General features: G+C 31.5%; 1 protein-coding gene across 2 annotated transcripts; it reads left to right on the top strand.

Annotated features, from left to right (window-relative positions):
* The first annotated feature begins 1,340 nt into the window (after nt 1–1,340).
* On the top strand, nt 1,341–21,664 carry LOC126770717 (ATP-binding cassette sub-family A member 2-like). 2 transcript variants are annotated; one of them, XM_050490238.1, is made up of 31 exons: nt 1,341–1,588; nt 5,106–5,343; nt 5,422–5,759; nt 5,831–6,004; nt 6,078–6,325; nt 6,415–6,525; nt 6,644–6,788; nt 7,070–7,243; nt 7,326–7,541; nt 7,649–7,734; nt 7,823–7,952; nt 8,048–8,277; nt 8,716–8,881; nt 9,970–10,203; nt 10,545–10,686; nt 10,935–11,041; nt 11,335–11,554; nt 12,065–12,230; nt 12,729–12,944; nt 13,024–13,128; nt 13,519–13,690; nt 14,036–14,161; nt 14,266–14,383; nt 15,374–15,504; nt 16,490–16,614; nt 16,899–17,076; nt 17,167–17,328; nt 17,544–17,701; nt 18,572–18,860; nt 20,029–20,143; nt 20,279–21,664. In XM_050490238.1, exons 2-31 carry the CDS (start codon nt 5,108–5,110, stop codon nt 20,457–20,459), a joined length of 5,199 nt encoding a protein of 1,732 aa, XP_050346195.1. In that variant the 5' UTR covers nt 1,341–1,588; nt 5,106–5,107; the 3' UTR covers nt 20,460–21,664. The 2 variants fall into 2 exon arrangements, with proteins under 2 accessions (XP_050346195.1, XP_050346196.1); XM_050490239.1 differs by having other exon boundaries at nt 1,341–1,595; nt 5,114–5,343.
* The last annotated feature ends 33 nt before the right edge of the window (nt 21,665–21,697 follow it).

Raw genomic sequence — 21,697 nt, 5'->3', positions numbered from 1 at the left:
GGCTGAAACCGCGGGCACAGCTTGTTGTTAAATAAATGCCTAAGATTTATATTGGAACATGTCATTATAGTAGGCACACTATGAATGAATGAAAAGATCGCCTCCATTCAATTTTAAATAAAATATAAGGGTAATTACAAAACTAATGTAGATAAAAAAAATATAATCTCCGAGTTTCTATTATCGTTTCTGACATATGTTTTTATATAATAGTGAAAAACTGTTTGGGTTATTGGAGATCTAAAAGACAGAAATGATCTTCAAGGTTTTTTGGGAGCGATGTAACGGCAATCCGACACGACCGGAAAGAGTTCAGGCGCAGGACCAACGGCTTGACGTGCCATCCGAGGCACGGGAGTGTACACACTTCCAACTTCCAGACTCCGGGCTGCTACTGAGAATTTTCTGACAGAAAAACCTAATAACTTTTTATTGGCCCGACCTGGGAATTGAACCCAGGACCTCCGGGTCTGCGGCCTTACACCAAGCCACTAGACCAACGAGGCAGTTCACATAAATATTTTACGCTACTTTGTAGTTCGTATTTGCTCTATACGTTTGACTGTAGCAGCGGTTTCATCTTAAAATACCAAAAAAATATGTTAATGCACTACGCTAAAAAACTCTACGCTAAGTATGTTATTTCGTTTTATTTTTGTTATATGTTTAAGTGCTATGTATTGATTTATACCGATTATTAAAAAGATAAACGTAAATTATTTCGCTTTATCAGTGCCATAGTGCGTCAATTCATTTTCCTATTGAAAGTGAAGTTTTGTTCCTGAGCTGTTTTTTACTATATTATATATTTATTATGAAAATGTAAAGAATATTGTTTTGTTCTTATTATTTTACCATTAGATAATTGATATAACCGAAATTATAATATTCTTTAACTTAAAAAAAAGTTAAACTGAAGTCCACCAAGTAAGTACACAAGTGAAAATTCATTTGAAAGTTTACAAAAAATATACTATTATAAATATAAACTGTCTGAACGTGGATAATGTGTTAAGATACAGCCAACCTCTGCATAAATTACAGATTTGAATATCAGGTATCACATTCAGCATTTCAGCATTTAGCAAAAAAATACTGTAAACGATTGTCTTGTGAATCAAATTCTAGTACAACACGGTCTTAATTGCTAGAAATCTAGCTTAACTAGATTTAGAAGTTGTGTTTTTATGTTATTAGTAATTTATCTAATACTATCTATTCGAAAAATGACATGTGTGATTCTGCCTACGTACTAAATAAAATTAATATCTCTATGATAACAGACTGAGTGCTATTACGGAGTTGGCTTATTCGACAAGTGTGCATGAAGTCGACAGTACATTTTCAGTGCAAATCTACGTAACGTTGTGAAGTGTTTTGAATCCTATTTAAATTTGAAGTGGTGGTTTGACAGTGCTTAGTTTTATTACTAAAGTGTACGAAGTTACAGCGTTGGCCGTTATTATATGTATAGATTTATTTTTTCCAAACAATAAAATTTTGTTTACACGAACAAACGTAAGTTTCGTATAAAAATTATCGCTTCAGTATCAATACAAATCAGTGCCACGTGATAATTTTTTCAGCGGTAAGTTGTCTAAATTTTATATGGTAACTCATTTTGAATTGATTTCGTCATTAAAAAGACAATTTTATGACACTACAATACGTACAATATGTCTATAAAGAAATATATGTTTCATAGGATACCAACAATATATACAATTAAATAAAATTGAATTGTCTGTCTGTAATTACAATATAACTGCATATTTTTAAGTTACCAATGCTATATAAAACTAAAGGAATCAAGTATTAAATACTAGATACCTATAGCTCAAATAGGCATTAATTATGTACCTACGTTAAAATGGTAGATTTGAAATGGTTTTCGTCATAAATCGAATTTTACGCTGGGGGTTTTTTATGTTATAAGTGGAGGACGGGCAAATGCACCTGTTGTTAAGTGGTCACCACCACCCAAAGACAAGATGGTAGAAACATTAACCATTCCTTACATAGCCAATGCACCTCACCAATCTCACCAATATTAAAAACGAAGATGTTATGTCCCTTGTGTCCGTAGTTTCACTGGCTCACTCATCCTTTAAACCGGAACGCAATAATATTAAGTTTTGCTGTTTAGCGGTAGAATATCTGATGAGTGGGTGGTACGAACTCAGACGGGCTTGCAAAAAGCCCTACCACCAAGTAAATTTTAATAGGATTTTTCTAATATTAAGATATAAATATATATATAGTCGGTGTTCAAAGCAAGCACCATGTGTTTAATCTGTTTTTATAAACCAACAAGTGCTCAACAATGAAGGATTATATCGTAAAATTTCATCAGACAAATGTTTGATGAAATTTAGCCCACATTGGAGCTCCCTGAACAGGACAGTAGGCTTTGTTCAGCAGTGTTTTTTCTTAACCTGGTACCGAATGCACATACTGGTAAAATTTATTGCAGAGTGAATAAGTCAATTTTTTCTTTACCACGTGTCTATTTAATCGATAAGGATCAAGGAATAATGACAGTATTTTCTAAAATCATATGACATAAAATAAAAATAGTAGGTATTTAGCATACGTCTGCATCAAAACTAAAACCTAATGCTAACATTACAATATGTTACAATTTCATGTCAATACATACCTACGTATTAATAATAGTCTTTGAATTAAAGCAGAAAAAAAAACAAATAAGTCATTGGTGATATTGTTGGCTTTTGTTGTTATAAATGCGTTTTCATTTTCACAATTTTCTGAGTATTGACCATGATAAGGTATGCCATTAGTTAATTTGAACTAACAGCTAATACCTAGCTCTATCTAAATCTTTAGTGATAATTTTTTTTTTTATATTATTACCTATCGCCAAAAAACACCACAAACATGAATGTTATGTTGCCTAATTACGATCAAACTTGAGTAATTAAAACTATTATCATTAAATTATCGATTTGCTTTTTTAATCAATAATAAAAATACGGATTATATTTTCTTTAATCACCTGATATTAATCATTGTTCTGTATATTTCTTAAAACATCTTATATTTCTTAAAACATCGGTGATATTGTTGGCTTTCGTTGCTATAAATGCGTTTTCATTTTCACAATTTTCTGAGTATTGACCGTATGCCATTAGTTAATTTGAACTAACAGCTAATATTCCACCTAAATCTTTCGTGATAAGATTTTTTTATATTGATTTTATTTGAGCCTCGTCAAATAAAAAAATATTTTCCCAGCCGCGTCTGTCAGTTTGCGTTCTTTGGATACCTATGATTCGTTTATAGAAACTGTTATAATATTTTTCGATAAAGTTGGGTCTCTTAAATATTTCATGGTATGAAATGAAATGAAATACTTTATTGTACACCAAATATAAATAGAAAATACATTTAGTTTTCTTAACTTATGAACAAATTACAATTATTCAATGTGTACAACCGCCTGAAATAGCCCGAGCCTGTGTCTCAGACGCTAGTCTCTTCCGATAACGTTATGCAATTTTTAAAAGTGACATGCCAAAATGTATTACACCTTAATATTAGTCAGTTGTCAACAAAACTTTTGTTATCACAAACAAACTACTTTGTGGTTATACCACAGTAAATGCGAACTTGTGCACATTTTTATTTTATTATATATAATAAAAAAAATTATGTGCTGCTTAAATGGATTAATTTAAAATAATGTGTGGTTAAGTTATTACTCATTGTCTGTATACGTAAATAAACAGTTACTACATATATTAACATAATAGCAAAAGAAGCTTAAAAAATATAGGTACTTAGTAAGACTCCAATTTATGAGAGTCGTTTATGGAACAATGTATTAATCCTTAATTAATTGTAACATTTCATGGATTTTAATAATATTAAAACAGCTGTATGGGTCCGTTATTTAGATTTTACAAGTGTTTTTTATACTCTTATTAGAATGGCCGAGATGGCCCTGTGGTAAGAACGCGTGAATCTTAACCGATGATCGTTGGTTCAAATCCGGGCAAGCACCACTGAATTTTCATGTGCTTAATTTGTGATTATAATTCATCTCGTGCTTTACGGTGAAGGAAAACATCGTGAGGAAACCTGTATGTGTCTAATTTCACTGAAGTTCTGCCACATGTGAATTCTACCAACCCGCATTAGAGCAGCGTGGTGGAATAAGCTCCAAACCTTCTCCTCAAAAAGAGGAGAGGAGGCCTTTAGCCCAGCAGTGGGACATTCACAGGCTGTTACGGTTACGGTACGGTATTAGATATTTGTTGCCAAAAGTAGCTGAGAATTCACGAAGTTAGGCATAGATAGAGTTTAAAAAGGAGTTTTATAATTTTAACGGGTATGTTTATGATGACATATTTTTTTCGCCAGACTCTTAAAATTATCTCCAACATCTAATAAAATAATGTTTTCGAATTGTTTTCTTACATGGACTAAAGACAAATAATCTTATTCTTTAATCTAAAATTTCGCAATAAGCAGTATTCTAAGCAATTCTTCAGCTTAAACTGTACTTATTATACCTACGGTTGATTTTTTTCGTCATTAGGTAAAATGTACACCACATCATACTTTATTTTTTAGATATTATTTTGATTACTAAGTTTAGTTTGGGGTTCATAAATGACTAATAAATATAATCCCTGCCAAAATAGTTTAGGTTTCATTTTGCGATTAATTCAGATCAAATTCAGTCTAGAGCACTTCCTACGCTGAGTCTAGGTTAATAAGCAAATTAACAGAGTTACTTGTTAGATGCGTCGCCCACATGAGTTATGACGACCTACGCAATAGTTGCTATGCTTAAAATTACTGAATTTAGTCTGAATAAAATCATCAAAATTACAAGTTATCTATACATTACTATTATGTTAAAAATCAAATAATAGCAGGTAAAACTCCTCATAAATGATCAGCTATTATGTAAGAACTTACTACTTCTTTATTCACCTGTGAAATGTTGACAACCGACTTATGGTGATATATTATTTTTATGTGTGCATTCTTAGAATGCTATAATTATTATGGTCAAGTTCACATATCACGTTCTGCCTACTGGAATACAAGCTAAAAATTTTCTTCCGTTTCACCAGGTATGCAGGTAAAAAAAAATGCTGTAACGGCGGGAGCATGGACCAAGTTTCGTTTGTTGATGTGGAAGAACTTCTTGCAACAATGGCGGCATCGGTTTCAGACTTTTATAGAACTGTTACTACCGGTCCTAACAATGACTCTAATTCTTATTCTGCGACAACAGATAGAACCAAATTACAAAACAGTCGAATATCCGCCATTAAATGCTTATACGTTGAATTATTCAAAACCTGTAATGTAAGTCTTTTTCTCTTTTTTTCTTCTTTGAATCAATGGTAATTTTAAGCACTTTACTCTATTTATTTACATTTACAGTGGGTTCCTTACATTTAACAACCTGTCAATAGCATATTCACCGGAAAGCCCAGTTTTAGATAATGTAATTCGTAATGCAATGATTAACCTGTTGACTCACAACATAAATGAATTAATCTCAATTATAATTGAACAAGAACCTGACTTTCCTGACATACCTATAGAAATACCTCCTGATATAGGTGATAATATAAATGGTACTCTTATTCATGAGATTGCAAAAAGGCTCGTGAACATAAAGGCGTATAGAAAAGGCTCAGAATTGAGAGGTATTTACAGTAATGATCAAGAGATTCGAGAGATCATAGCGGCTGTAGAATTTGATGATAGCTTATTAGGTTTGTAACATTTTTTTATGACTAAGTAATTAATTTTTTAGAGGCAAAAATAACAGAATTTTTATTTTTAGGCACGAATGTTTTACCTCACAACCTGTCGTATGCGCTTAGATTTCCAGAAAGGCCCCGCTTAAATTCATTTCTTGGCCTCGGAGGGCGATCTTGGCGTACAGATGTTGTTTTCCCATATATAGAGTTACCTGGACCAAGATTTCCAGAATCTTGGGAGGGCGGCAATGATCCAGGTATGAATTTGATAATGCTTATATTTATTTTGCCTTATTTAGTAATTTATTTAAATCTTTGCTATCTTTCTAGGTTACGTCAACGAGATGTTCATTGCCATACAGCACGCGATATCGATGGAGTTAATTTCTCGCTTGACTAATATAAATATGCAAAGTTTTAATGTTAAAATTCAAAGATATCCTCATGCACCATATATTGAAGACATTGCTGTGCAAGCACTAAGTCTGATATTCCCAATGTTTTTCATGTTGAGTTTCAGCTACACCGCTGTTAACATTATACGCGTCATTACGATAGAAAAAGAACTTCAACTCAAGGTAACAACTTCAATTTGTTTATAATTATAACTTTTTCTCCCGTTTTCATGAAAATGAGCCAAATAAACGTGCGAAAATTAATATTGTAGGAAACAATGAAAATAATGGGCCTCCCTACTTGGTTACACTGGACAGCCTGGTTTTGTAAGCAGTTTATATTTTTTGTAGTGACATCCGCCCTCCTTGTAATTATATTAAAGGTTTGTTGATAAATTAAATAATTACATTAATATATAGTAAAATGTATTTGTCTGTATTTTTGAAACTTATGTCAGTTTTCAGAAATGTCTGCTATACTTTCTAGTATATTTTTTTCAGGTAAATTGGTTTACTAGTGAGCAAGGCTTCAGTGATTATGCCGTATTTACTAACACACATTGGACCGTCCTATATTTCTACATTATTTTATATTTATCTTGCACCATATGTTTTTGCTTTATGATAAGTGGTTTATTTTCAAAAGGTATTGTACTAACTATAAATATATACTTATTACAGATGCTTTTTATATACGCTATGGTCTAATAATATTGTCATGTAATATATATTTTAACATGAGTTTCTTAAATTAATTAATTAAAAATATACATAATTTTGTGAAAACTAACGTTTTTATTCCATTTTTAATAACTTATCATCTACGCCTTATTAGTTTAAGACACAATAATAAGTACAGTATACGAAATTTTATGGAACACGAAACACAATTCATATTAGTCGATCAAAATATTTTTGCAATTTCAGGGAGTACGGCAGCGTTATTTGGGGGCGTTATTTGGTTTATGTCTTTTATCCCGGCTGTTCTGTTAGGATTGGACATAGAAATACCATTCATCATCCAATGTATTTCATGTTTTAGTATAAATTCTGCTATGTCCCTAGGCTTTAAAATCATTCTAAGCAAAGAAAATACTGGAGGTATATATAATAAATAAATAAAAAGATATTATTAAATTCGTGTAATCAAAATTAAATTCTCATAATATTTTTTTTGGTACAGGTATGCAATGGGGAGATTTTTTTACAACGCATTCAGTTGATTCAAACAGGTTATTATTTGGTCACGTTTGCTTATTTCTCTTGGTGGACACTATACTGTACATGATGATAGCACTGTATTTGGAACAAGTACTGCCTGGCCCGCTTGGAACGCCGAAACCTTGGTATTTTCTATTTCAAAAGTCGTTCTGGTGTTTGTCAGCTCATGAATCACATGGTTAGTTTAAATATTATAATTCTCTCTTACTTCGTCGTAACTATAACAGTTGGAAAGTAAAAAATCTAAGTTTAATTAAACTTTTTAATGTGAACTTTATATTTAAGCTTACAACGTTAGTACCGTTTCTGATGTTGATGACACTGTTAAAGAGAAGGATCCTACAGGCTTAGAAATTGGAGTTAAGATGTCGGTAAGTTCAACGCTTACTTTAATTCAATTGCTTGTGTTGTTTCCGCTTAATCGAAATCCCTAAACTAAAAAAGGATATTTTTTTTTAGAATTTGACGAAAATTTATGGAAAAAATATTGCAGTTAATAATATGAGTTTGAATATTTATGATGATCAAATCACTGTCTTGTTAGGACACAATGGGGCTGGAAAATCCACAACAATCGCGATGTTAACAGGTAAAAAATAGTATGTACTATTTAAAATGTAGGGGTAGATTTATAATTGTTACTTAAAATAAAAAATATGATTATAGTACTGGCCAATTGTTTAGGTAACGTGGAAATAACAAGAGGAAGCATATGGGTAGCGGGCTTCAACATGTCCACGCAGATGCCGCAAGCTCGCGGTCACATCGGCCTCTGTCCCCAACACAACGTCCTTTTCGATGAACTAACAGTCCGAGAACATTTAGAGTTTTTTTCAAGACTAAAAGGTTATTCTGGAAAAGAACTTGATAAGGAAATAGACAATCTTATCGATAGATTAGAGATGCAGGAAAAGGTATGTGAATCGAAACTGCTAGGTTACGGCATTTCGTGATTTGTACAGTAGTTATTTTTAATTTGGTCTGTGACAATGATAGATCTTTTTTTTTTGGATAGCCTGCCTGTGCCTGCACCTACCTACAGATAGGTACATATCTACGTACTTACTTTATGCGTATGCATTTACGTTCACAATTCCATTTTTTAAATTACTTGTAAGCAATAAATGAAAACTAAATGTATTTAGCAATTCAATGAAACGGCACAGCGCTAAAACTGTAAAGATTAATATGTATATATATAATCAATGCGTAGTTAGTTTTTAATAACTAATGTACAATTAAATAACATGTAGAATATTGATAGCAATCGGACAAATGAAAAAGATAAGAATATAATGTCCTCATTTTTACGATTTCGATGAATAATTCTTTTTTGTTTTTCTTATATGTAGAGACATTACCTTGCACAAGGCTTATCTGGCGGTCAAAAGCGACGCCTCTGCGTAGGAATAGCGCTAAGCGGCGGCGCGCGAGTCGTTCTTCTCGATGAACCGACCTCCGGTATGGATCCTGCCTCTCGGCGCGCCCTCTGGGATTTATTGCAAAAAGAAAAAAAAGGTAACCTTTTATTATTATCATATATTTTTTCCCTTTTTTCTAACATAATTAAATAAAGCGATGGTGGTCCAGTGGATAAAAATACATAGTGTTTTCTTAGGCTTAACTTGCGTTTATAATTATTCTGCTCGGCCGTAAAGAAAAACATTTGGTGAAATGCCCGCATGTGTTGGATAAAACACTGCCGTATCTATATATTTTACAATCAAAGAATGAAAATGAACACTGAGCGAAAAACATTCAATTTGCGAATTCTTATTATGGCACATATAAAAATGTCCACTTCACGTCGTGGTGTTCAATACTGGATGGCCACATATCAATTTCGTATTGTAGCTTTTTTCGTGGACTGTTCTTTAAGCCTAATATAACCAAACTGCAGTGGAGCAGCATGATGAAATGATCTCTTCCGAGGCGGTCTTTCAGCAGCAATGGCGGTCTTTCACGGGCTGTTACTAGTAATAGTTTATTTATTTATTTATTTATTGAAGGTTTGCTAGCGGATGTTAAATAAATAATACCTTAATAAATTATGTACTAAAACTAAAAAAAAATATGTACACCCATTTAAAGCAAACACTGCATTGCATTGCAGTGTTCTTGCACCAATTACAATTTTATAAAAGTATTAAAGTGCTTAATTAATATTAGTTTATTTATATAAGTAATTTTACGATTAATAAAAGTAAAGTAACAGCCAGTGAATGTCCCAGTGCTGGGCTAAGGTCTCCTCTCCTTTTTTGCGGTGAAGGTTTTGAGCTTATTCCACCACGCTGCTCCAACGCGGATTGGTGGAATACACATGTGGCAGAATTGCAGTGAAATTAGACATGTACAGGTTTCCTCACGATGGTTTCCTTCACCGTCAAGGACGAGATGAATTATAAACACAAATTAAGAACATGAAAATTCAGTGGTTCTTGCCCGGGTTTGAACCCACGACCATCAGTTATTTAACGATTATTATTTATTTTATGATTAGTATTTGTTTTATGATTACTAGGTACTATTCATACGAAAAACCGACTTTAAGTTGTATATTAGGACAAAATTTTATACCTTTTCCTTATTAAATCATCTAATTTAAGGTCGTTCAATGATCCTTACAACACATTTCATGGACGAGGCTGACTTCCTTGGCGACCGAGTAGCGATCATGTCCAGTGGTCGTCTACAATGCATTGGATCTCCATACTTCTTGAAACACCATTATGGCGTCGGTTATACTCTTGTGATTATTAAGAAAGAACAATTCCAAATTAAATATTGCACTGCCCTTATTAGCAAATATATACCAGGGACAATGGTAAAAGAAGATCGTGGTATGGATTTTTTATTTTATTTTGCCATATAGAGATTTGTTTCTTGTCCATAAAGTGAAATAATCTTTATTTTATCGGTACAAACCAGCCTATCTGTTTTTAAATATTCTAATTAGATAAGAATGACTCATATTGATCTGAATCATTAATCTTACTATTGACTTATTATTACTATTTTTAAGATGTTATATCTTCATAATTCCGATAACATCGTAATCAAATTCAAACACTTCAAACATAATATAACAATGAAATGTAAATGAATCATCATTTAAGTTTTAATTTGAAAATACATAGATGAATAATCATAGTACTCTATTTGATAATTGTTATTGTTTAAGGCATTGAGGTTACTTATAATTTACCAAATGATTATTCTTACGTATTTGAAGATATGCTCAATGATCTTGAAAAGAAGGCAGACATTATACAATTCAAGGACTACGGTTTAGTTGCAACGACTTTAGAAGATGTTTTTATGTCGTAAGAATTAGTTTTTATTAATTAATTGTTAATTAACTGTGTTTTTATTAAATTTCATTGAATTGGTAAGCTTTATAACCTTTGTATTATAATACTTATGGTAAAATGTAACAAATTATTTATTGATCCAATATGTTTATTTTATAAGTTTAATTTCGTTGCCGCTACAGATATCGGATAATAGTTTAACTGATGATTTTCACTTTCTCTGTTACATAAATAATTATCATATTTTGTTTATTTGACAGTGTCGGTTCTGACGTAGAATCTCACTCGATATCGGAAGACACTACAATAACCGCAGATGTATCTGACGGTAGAGCTAGCAGTGTAGATGACCTATCTCTACAAAATTGTGAGTTAAAAAACAGTTACAATATAACTTCCTTGACATGACAAAGTGCAAAAAAAAATTTTTTTCTTGCATGTGGCGGTTCTATATTTTCACGGATAGAATACTATATAATCAAGTTATACGCCTCACATATTTTGGTAGCAGGATATTAATTATTAATAAATAAAATTATGATCCTCGTCCAGATTACAACAGTCACCTCCTGTTATAATATACCTGTTTAATTAACTATGAATATACCCCTTAAATTAAAACGTAACTATACATCAGTTCATAATTAAATTTTATTACAGTAGACAAAAGTGATGAAAGTGCAACCGGTTTACTTTTATTGTGGTTGCACGTGAGTGCTGTATGGCTAAAATTGTTCCTGGTATGGATCCGTTCCTGGGGAATTCTATTTTTACAAATCCTAGTCCCTGTCATTCAAATAAACATAAGTTTGGGCTTATTACAATATTTAGTCTCACTACAGGCGACGATAATTTCAAGGCCGCTATCTCTTACTCAAGGGTAAGCTAATTTTCTTATTTATTAAAATTATTATACTAATGCTTAATCAAGATGGTGTGTTACAAATCGTGATTCTGACTGTTTCTCCTGTCCTTGGTCAGCAGTGGAACATTTACTTACTATTACTGTTTCTATTTACTACTAATATTTAAGTTTTAGACCGTGCCTTGTCAATTAAATCTCATTTAATGTTGTAACTATGTAGATCATGATTAAGTATCTTTCAATCACAAGGACTTCATTGTATTTTAATTGAAAAGCTAATGTGGTCCTAATTATTGTAAATGTGTTTGGTTCAAACTATATAGGTTTACATTAAACAATTGGATGAAATTCGATTTCTAATTACTTTAAATCCAAGTTAAGTCAGCTTTGGGCTTAGGCATAGCAGCTTGAATTTGATTTTAGAAATAAAATTTAATAAATTATATGTAGCTAATTTTGAAAAATTTTGGTTTATATTAAAAACACTGTCTAATAATGTACTTTTTGGTAAAAAAAATTCTTCAGGTATCAATCAACAGAAACTTTTTTGAGTTTTAATGGAACTAACTCGTCTTCAATAGGTGCTATGGCAAAGGCAGGATATGAAGAATTGTTTAACAGTTCAAATATTGATACAATGGCTCTTACGATAGTGAAAGGTCAGAGTATTGAGGACTACTATCTTGAAAAGGTTGGTGTTTTTAATTACTTTAATGGCATATAACTGAAATATTTAAATATGAAACTAATAACATTTTGATAGAAAAGGATCAAATTTTTAATGCAACCTTAACAATTGATTAATTAAGAAATTGTTTGTCAAAAACATGTAGGTATGTTATAGTAAAGGACTTATTTAAATCTTTTACAGCTACTAATTTATTTCTTTCTTGTGGCCGTGATTACTGCTGAAGTTCAATAGCTTCATAAACTCAGTATGAATGAAATATGTGTTATATTTAATTCCGAAAAAGCACTGCTCGTCCTTTTCTGCTCACTGCTGTGCCATTGGAGAGACCTATCTCCAGTAGCGGACGACAAAGAGTTGATGATGATCTTTGGCAAAAAGTAGATTTTGTATAGCTCGCTTGTGTTGATATTTTGCTAAATATGATTATGATAGGTGATAATTGGTGAAGATGAAGGTACTTATACCGACGGTATTGGATATACGCGTTTTCTTTTACAGACGACTGACTTAGAAAACTGGGGTACTCTACGTAACAGATTTTTAATTGGCGCAACAATTGATGAAGTTAATGCTATTGCTTGGTTTAGTAACTTCGGTTATCACGACGTGGCTACCTCTCTGGCTACCTTGCATTCAGCTATACTTAAAGGACTTAGCCCCGAAGCCAGTCTTAATGTTTTCAATCATCCAATACAAGTTAATTATAACGAGAATGTAATTTTTATTTTACTAAATGTGTAAGAACTGTTAGTTTTAATGAAATGACGCATTCCTAAGATACTATTTTTTTCAGAATGATATACAATTAATGATGTCTTTAGTGTCCATGCAAACTGCTGTTAGTATTGGTAACAGTCTTGCTATCGCTAGCGCAGTGTACGTCATGTTTTATATAAAGGTAATACTACAATCATATAATTTATTCTAATTTTTTTAAAAGTTTTTCACTTTGAGCTTTCTGCTTTGTAAACATTTTGATGTTTTAAGAAAAAATAAATTCAAACAAGACAAGTTGAGGATATGTAGAAAGTGCCTATCTTGCTTAAAGCTGTAGATACTTAGTGTTGTGTTCAAGTTTAAGGTCGACTTTCAGCCAGTCAGCCAATAAAATAACATTGGCGATGTAAGGAACAGTTAATATTTCTTACTGTGACAATACCAATGGATGGTGGCTATGTTAGATAAATAAAAAAATATGCCGGACATTAGCGATACAAGCATATATAAAACATTTTTTTTAATAAGTATAAGCACAGTAACAAAATTATTATATATTTTTCTCTCTTAGGAGCGAGTTTCGCGTGCAAAGTTGCTTCAGCGAGCAGCGGGCATACAGCCAATAGTCATGTGGGGGTCTGCTTTCCTTTACGACTGGTTCTGGTTCCTACTAATTTCTGTGACCATCATCATCTCCTGCGCAGCTTTTAACGTCATAGGATTATCTAATGCTACCGAACTAGGTACAATGTAATTTCATTTCATTTATTAGGCCTTGTAAGTTTTTGATACCTATTACGACGATTGTAACTGTTGTAGTATTGTCTAGTATGTGGGTAATAAATAATAACATCACGGGATAAAATAAATATCGATCACCCATCACCGTACATAGGTTTAAATAGGACCCTGTACAATTTAACATATATTATATTCTAGACTGTACGCAAATAATATTAAATTAACGGTTTTTTAGAGGATATACAAAATGTCTCTTTTAAAAAACTTTAAAAATTGGACCACAAAAATCAAAGACCGTAAATACGTAAAAAAAATTATTAATTCTTCATTTGTCTATCTATTTGCAGGACGTCTATATTTATGTTTGATGATTTACGGAGCAGCGATGTTGCCATTGCAATATTTATTTTCACTATTTTTCAACGGACCTGCTCTCGGATTTGTTATAACATTTTTCATCAATGTTATATTTGGTATGTTTATGCATATTTAAAAAAATATGTCATTTAAATCATAAATATTATTAAATAATAATAAATATTAACGCTTAAAGACAGACATTTTAATGTTTTTTTAGGTTTAATTGGTAGTCAAATAGTCGAATCATTATCTACACTAAATACTGGGAATGCAGCAGACATTTTAGACAACATTCTACCTTTCTTCCCACTTTACAGTGTTGTGACCTCTGCAAGGTAATTGGACCATATTTTCCTTTCTGTTCTATATTACATAATATTTGTATAATGAAACCTATACTTATGGCTAGATCTTGACGTTCTGGGTTAAAATTCCCGGTCAGGCAAAGGACCTGCGCCCGGTAAGATCCTGTGCCTGAACTCTTTCAAGTCATGCATGATTGCCATCTCATCGGGATATGAGTGTAAGGGAATATAAAGTGCAGTTAGGCAGATGCTATCCTCCGTTGTAAATGGCAGTGATTAGGTCCGGAATTAGGGATCTAAGGCCCATAGTCACTGTGACACTTGAGACCCCCCATTCTGAAGCGGTTAGAGGAAAATTATATTACTTTTGGCTAGGTGGGTCCCTCGGCTGGCGGGGCCTCTAGGCCGGTGCCTTGTAGATCTAGGGATAAATCCAGGATCTTGACCAACATCGTTATCATATATTACATCATTGCTATTATATTCTTGCTTATTAAACTTGGCCGTGGTTGTTCTTATAAATAATAGCTTATACAGGTTGAATTTTGTAAGTTAGAGATATATAAGATTTTTAAGAAAACTAAAATTGCATCATTCGATTTTTAAAACTTTTTGTTTTCATTAAAATTGTTTTGCAGACATTCATATTTTTCCCCCTTTTCTGGTGTGTATCGACGCTATTTGAGCGCAAAATATTCTGCCAATGTCACGTATAAAATAGATGACACATATGATATGAGACTATTCGGTTTCAAATTTTGAATCGTTTAATGATTATGGCTGTAAACTAATATATCTAGAAAAATATTATAATTAAATAAAAAAGTGGAAACCTTCTTATTTATTTACTAGCTGTCACAACTGTAGAAAATCAGTAACAATATAGTGATATTATTATTGATTTTCTATATTAATCGGTTGTAATAAAAGTTTTCCGAATAGATAATCTGAAACCCATAATTTCTTTTTCTATAAATTAAAATGGTTAATTATACAATATTTATTTATATTCCTGTCTAGGTTATTAAATCAAGTGGGACTTACGAAGCATACTTGCCTGCAATCATGTGATTACTTAAGCATACTCCTACCGGACATGGAGGAGTGTACTATGGAGATATTATGTGAACACTTACCAACTAGATGCTGCAGTGAGTAATAAATTAAGTATATATATATAAGATTAAGTATACATATAATTATTTAATCATAGCCAAAATCATAGATAAGTCGAAATTTTAATTTAATCTTATCTAAATTAAATGTAACAAATTCGTATAGTATATACATTTATACTTTTATGTAAAGATAAGGAATATATTAGTTTGCTTTAATAATCTTAACAGATTAAAAAAAATACGTTTGCTAGCCCGTTTATTGGGAAAGAACATCTCAAGATTTACTTAGTTACTTATTTACATACTTAATTGTTTAATCGGTTGCACAGAAAGATTATATAATTTAAATTAGGAAAGTTCCATAGCATACATTAACAGCGTACATAGATATTATGTATGCATGCATTTTATGTTATACACTTTTAATGCATAAAGAAATAAGTATCACATTGATATAATTTTTCAATAATAGCAACATTAGGATGTTACAAAAAATTCTATCTTTAAGCATAACATTTTGCAGCTACATGTATTATTTGTAGATTTTTTATTTGCAAAACTAAATATATCGTAAATATATTTTTATAAATTCATAATATAAATATAATATAAATAAGTCATATAAATACTAATTGTATTTGTATATAAAGCACGCGAACCCAAATAAGCACCATACAATTTTCTTATACTTAATTTGCGTTTATAATTAATATTGTGCTCGGCTGTAAAGGAAAACATTGTAGGAAAACTTGCATGTCTAATGAAAATCTAACACACCAACCCACATTGGTGAAACTTGGTGGAATAAGGTACAAACCTTCTTAAATAGAGAAGAAGCCTTACCCCAGCAGTGGGACATTTACAGGCCGCTACTTTATTCACCAACATTCTAATGTGTGTTCGCGAAATATTTTTGAAAAGATAAATAATAATTGAAAATTAATTTAATTAAAAAGTTCGTAACTTTTAATAAAATAAATTACTAAACACTTTTTATGTAAATGCAATATAATTTCAGTTCCTGAAAATCCATACTTTGAATGGGATAAGCCGGGCACATTGCGGTATATCGTCTGCTCGCTAATATCCGGTGCTGTCTTATGGTCCATTTTAATGGTTTTTGAATATAATTTGATTCAAAGAGTAAGTAACAGTATTACGATTATGGATTTTTAATTAAGATTTCAAACTATATCGCCGTTAAAGCTAGCATGTGTGTGCGTGTGTATATTATGTGCATTATGTGTTTGTGTTTTTTACAAGAAAAGATCTTTCTAGTCTCTACATGTAAAATGTGATAACTAAGTTATATAACTCAAAATGTGGCAATTAGAAGAAGCTCAGAATTGTGAAATTAATTCAAACCGCCAATGAGATAATGTATGTAACAAAAAGGAAGAATGTATTTAATACAGATTTTCTTGTAGTTCCTAACTCGTGAAAAGAAGTCTCCACCAGTGGACGAATCTACATTAGACGCGGATGTAGCGGAAGAAACACAACACGTACAGCACGTAGACCAAAAATCTTCAGATATTGCGCTCGTTGCTCGCGGTCTAACTAAATATTACAAGGACAATCTCGCAGTGGATCAGATTTCGTTCAGTATGTGTTTTTTTTAACATTTTTAGCCATTCCTGAACCATGTATAAAATAGAAGTATAGTATGCTATTCTTTCATTACTTTTTTTGCAGCTGTTAGTGAAGCTGAATGCTTTGGTTTATTAGGAGTTAATGGCGCTGGAAAAACTACAACTTTCAAGATGCTAATGGGAGACGAAACGATCTCAAGTGGAGACGCTTTTGTCAGTGGTTATTCCGTTAAAAAGAATATTACCAAGGTTTACGAAAATATAGGTAGGTATTTGTTTTTAATTAATCAAAACTTTGAAATTAATCAAAATTGGTGGTTTTCCAATCAATAAGTAGGTATTTATTTTTAATTACACAGCACTATTCATTCATTTATTGATTAACATTTTGTAGATAGATAGTAGTATGTATTTTTAACTGCATTTTTGTGCAGATTTGTCTATTATTTAAAACTTTGTAAAATTTAGAAAATTTTATAGGTTATTGTCCACAATTCGATGCTGTATTCGGTGAATTAACGGGCAGAGAAACATTAAAATTGTTCTCACGGTTTCGAGGTCTAAAAGACTACAATTCGCTGCCACGCATAGAAATACTCTCCAACGCCTTAGGATTTACCAAACATCTTGACAAACAGGTAAGAGCATTAACTAATTATCCCATGAATTATAAATCCTTTTGTATCGAAAAGGCGCAGAGTGTCGGCCGTCGACAATGAAAGTGTTTTCTTTTAATATGGCTCTGACCATTATTGTTTAATAAATTTGAATTATTTTCCAAATGCTTTTTTAATCTGTATGTTACTATAGTATTTTCACTGCCAAACTATATTAGTAACACTTACAATCAAATTCACTAATTAGATTTAGCTAGTTTAGTTTCAAAAATTATGTCATGACACCATGTAGCATGTAGCAGATATGCTGAATGATGTATATTCGATATTAAAATATCATTTACAAACAAGAAGAGGAAAGGAATTGAAGGCGACACTTGATGATCTGAAGGACCCTCAATTGTTGTTACGATGCTTCCAACTGATCATTAAAGTTGTGCTATTAATCGAACGAATTACTTCCGTATACTTTCACGGCAAACCTTTCCCTTTTAGAGGCATAATAATAATAGATGTGTACTGTTCTGTAATTTTTACATAGTTGGCAAAGATCACTTCTTTCATAAATAAATAAGTTTCATGTCACATGATATGAGATTTATTCTTCGGTAGTTGTAGAAGACTTGGTACATCACACTTGGTACATGCTGCGTTTCAAACGACTTTCATACTCCTTCCGGTATTTCATTCGGTTCCGGATATTTTCGGAAGAACAACGTTTAAGTTCTTAGATACCCTGGATAGAAACTGAACACTCACTTGGTGGAACTTAGTAGATTTTGAGACTGTCAATGTTTTTTTCGTGTTCTTCATATCATAAAATAATCTATCTAAGTACTTATCTATCCGCCATCTGTACACTAACCTGATGTTTTTTTTCGCAACGTAAAGGTACATCAATACTCGGGAGGTAACAAGCGCAAGCTGAGCACGGCGGTGTCGTTGCTAGGCCGGACGCGGCTTATTTTCGTTGACGAGCCAACGACGGGTGTGGATCCGGCGGCCAAGCGCCAGGTGTGGCGAGCTGTGCGGGCCGCGCGCCGCGCCGGGCGCGCCTTCGTGCTCACGTCACACAGCATGGAGGAGTGCGAAGCGCTCTGTTCTAGGCTCACCATTATGGTCAACGGGCGATTCCAGTGCCTCGGTTCGCCACAGCATCTGAAGAATAAATACTCAGAAGGTATTTCTTATGCTCATTCGATGTGTCGGACCTGTCGTACCGATGTGTTGCGGACGATAGGGTCTGTATCATCTGCAAAAAACTTCGATAAATACCACGCTATCACGACGTTCTGATCACTCTAAAAAGTTCCATAAGACCATGTTCAACTATTTTAAGATATGTATACAAGCATACGCATAGTTTATGCATGCTAAGATACTTATAACTTATATTACATAGTATAGAAATAAAAAAAATACTGTCGTTCTCAATTACTTTAATGGTTTAATTAATACAGTAATTAAATATGGAACGATATTTTATATTGATATGCATGATACCAGAACCAACCTCGCAAACAATATTCTAACTGTCAGAACCTATACTAATATTATAAAGCTGAGGAGTTTGTTTGGTTGAACGCGCTAATCTCAGAAAATACTGGTTCTAATTGAAAAAAATAATTTGGTGTTGAATAGCCCATTTATCGAGGAAAGCTATAGGCTATATGACATCACTCGACTGCTAATAGAAGCGGAGCATCAATGAAAAATGTTGCAGTCGTTTTTATAACATGATACGAATTCTTATGAAAGATATATAGAGATGAGATCATAGATAAGTTTTAGTACTTTGTATATTTTTGACATATTTTGAACAGCTAATTGAGTAGGTTGTTTGAGTATTTGTTTTCGGTTTATATCTTTAAACTTTAACTTACTAAGTTTAACTTACTAAGTTAACGTTTAAAGATTAGTTAGGTATTTAGTTTCATCATCGTATAGATTTTCTTGTCATTGTTTTGTTAAAGGTATATCTCGGCAATTTTAATGGTTAGTTAATAATACAGTAAATACAAATTTAACTTTCAGTTTTAAAAGGATACAATTTTGTGTGAAGGTATCGTTTCCTGTCACTCAAGACAGACATTCAAGGATGTCGGAATAGATTTAAGTTGTATATACTGAAATACTATAAGTTTGCTCTTAGTGATTTCTTTAAGATTTCTTATAACTTATGATTTCTATACGCGGGCAAAGCTAGTAATTAATTTATTGGAGGTAATTGATTATCCTTAAAATCTGAATACGTTCACAATTGACGATATTATAAAAGAAATTTAGAACAATAAGTTATTACTTTGTTAGTTAAATAGTTATATTTTAATTGAAATGTTTTATTCCAGGATTCACTTTAACTATTAAAATAAAAATGGATAATGATACAAGAAGTTCTCCTACTGATAGAACTGAAGCTGTAAAGAATTATGTCAACGCTCAATATAATAATGTAAAATTGATGTAAGATACTTCAGAAATATTAATAAGTTAATAATATCTGCCCTTCATAAATAGACCAACTAGACATTTTTTATTTTATATATCAAAATATCATATCATCTTTGTTTGAAAATTCAATAAATATTTATATTTCAGGGAGGAATACCAAGGTATAATTACATATTACCTGCCAGACCGTAACATGCCTTGGTCTAGAATGTTCGGTATCATGGAACACGCCAAGAGAGAATTGGACGTGGAAGATTATAGCATACTGCAGACAACTTTAGAACAAATTTTCCTTCAATTTACTAAATACCAGCGTGAAGAACTCTAATATTTTATTATTTAAGATTTCGTGTGTAAAACTCTTATAGTCAAGCACAATCTTATTAATGTAAACTATACAAAAATGAAAGGTGCTTCAATCAGCGTTGCTTACCTTTTTTAAAAAAAAAAAAAAATTGTTAAGAATCAAAACTAAAACTTGACACGATTGACCGATTTATAATAAAAATTATGACAAATATCGCAGTTGTTACGTTAGACATATTTATCATAGATAATAATGTTTGAAGTAATTTACAATGTTCGGTCCTTTCTTAAACAAATATGTGAGTTTTCGATAACAATAAAGAGAACATAAATCTATGTAGGTATTTAGAACATGACTAACTTTTGTAAATAATGTACTATTTTCCTTTATATTTTTAAATCATAAAATAGTTATTTAACCATATTTTGTAATTTGAAAATTATTAAATTATACTTTAATTTATTTATTTATTTATTTATTTAGTGTACAGGAAACAAACAGTGAAATAATTACAATAAAAAAAAAATATATATATATAAAACAATTATAATATAAACCAAAACAGTTTCCATTTATAAATTAATCATAAGTAATTACAAAACAAGACATTTTTTATATTTAATAGGTGCATGAAATTATATAATTCATTTATATAACGTAATTTAACGTATTAAGCTTTAAATATAATTTTTTATGTTATTTTTATAGATACAATTTTATCTAACATAATTAAGAAAATTGTGTTTGTATTATATGCTTTAACGCATCCCTCATCCGTTTGAGTTGATTTTTTTTTAATTATGGTTAGGATTTGGGTGTAATACCGGAAGTTAATTTAGTATGTAATGAAAACTGTTCTATAATCACTCACTGCCGTATTCTAATTTCAAAATTTTTTTTATTATTTATTTTTAATATTAAAACTAATGTTCTAATTCATATAAATGTCGAACAGCTCCTACAAAATTATTTGATAAAAGCAAATGGTGTATGAAATATTTAACTTTACAGTTATTAAATTAGCAAAATGTACCCACAAACTTTTAAAAGCAAGTTAGTTAAATATTTATCTAACTACTATTGAACATGACAATTTTGGGGCTAGGTTAGATAATAGTAATTAGGAAGGTAATAGGTAAGTTTTTTAACTCTTGCACAAACGAAATACGAAGCTTTTACATAATGTATAAATCCGTGTAATAGTTAAATATTAATAAAAAAATGTATGGCTGTTGTAATATAATTATTCTGATGAAATA

The sequence above is a fragment of the Nymphalis io genome, chromosome 9 (genome assembly GCF_905147045.1).
Source record: "Nymphalis io chromosome 9, ilAglIoxx1.1, whole genome shotgun sequence".
Lineage (NCBI taxonomy): Eukaryota > Metazoa > Arthropoda > Insecta > Lepidoptera > Nymphalidae > Nymphalis > Nymphalis io.
This window is presented reverse-complemented; position numbering and strand designations above follow the sequence as displayed.

What these genes read in the sequence shown, in the direction of transcription:
- LOC126770717 (XM_050490238.1), top strand. Translation starts at nt 5,108, where the DNA reads ATGCAGGTAAAAAAAAATGCTGTAACGGCGGGAGCATGGACCAAGTTT. An exon ending in AACAATCGCGATGTTAACAG is followed by an intron (nt 7,953 to 8,047) that starts GTAAAAAATAGT and finishes CCAATTGTTTAG; the next exon opens with GTAACGTGGAAATAACAAGA. An exon ending in CCAAACATCTTGACAAACAG is followed by an intron (nt 17,702 to 18,571) that starts GTAAGAGCATTA and finishes CGCAACGTAAAG; the next exon opens with GTACATCAATACTCGGGAGG.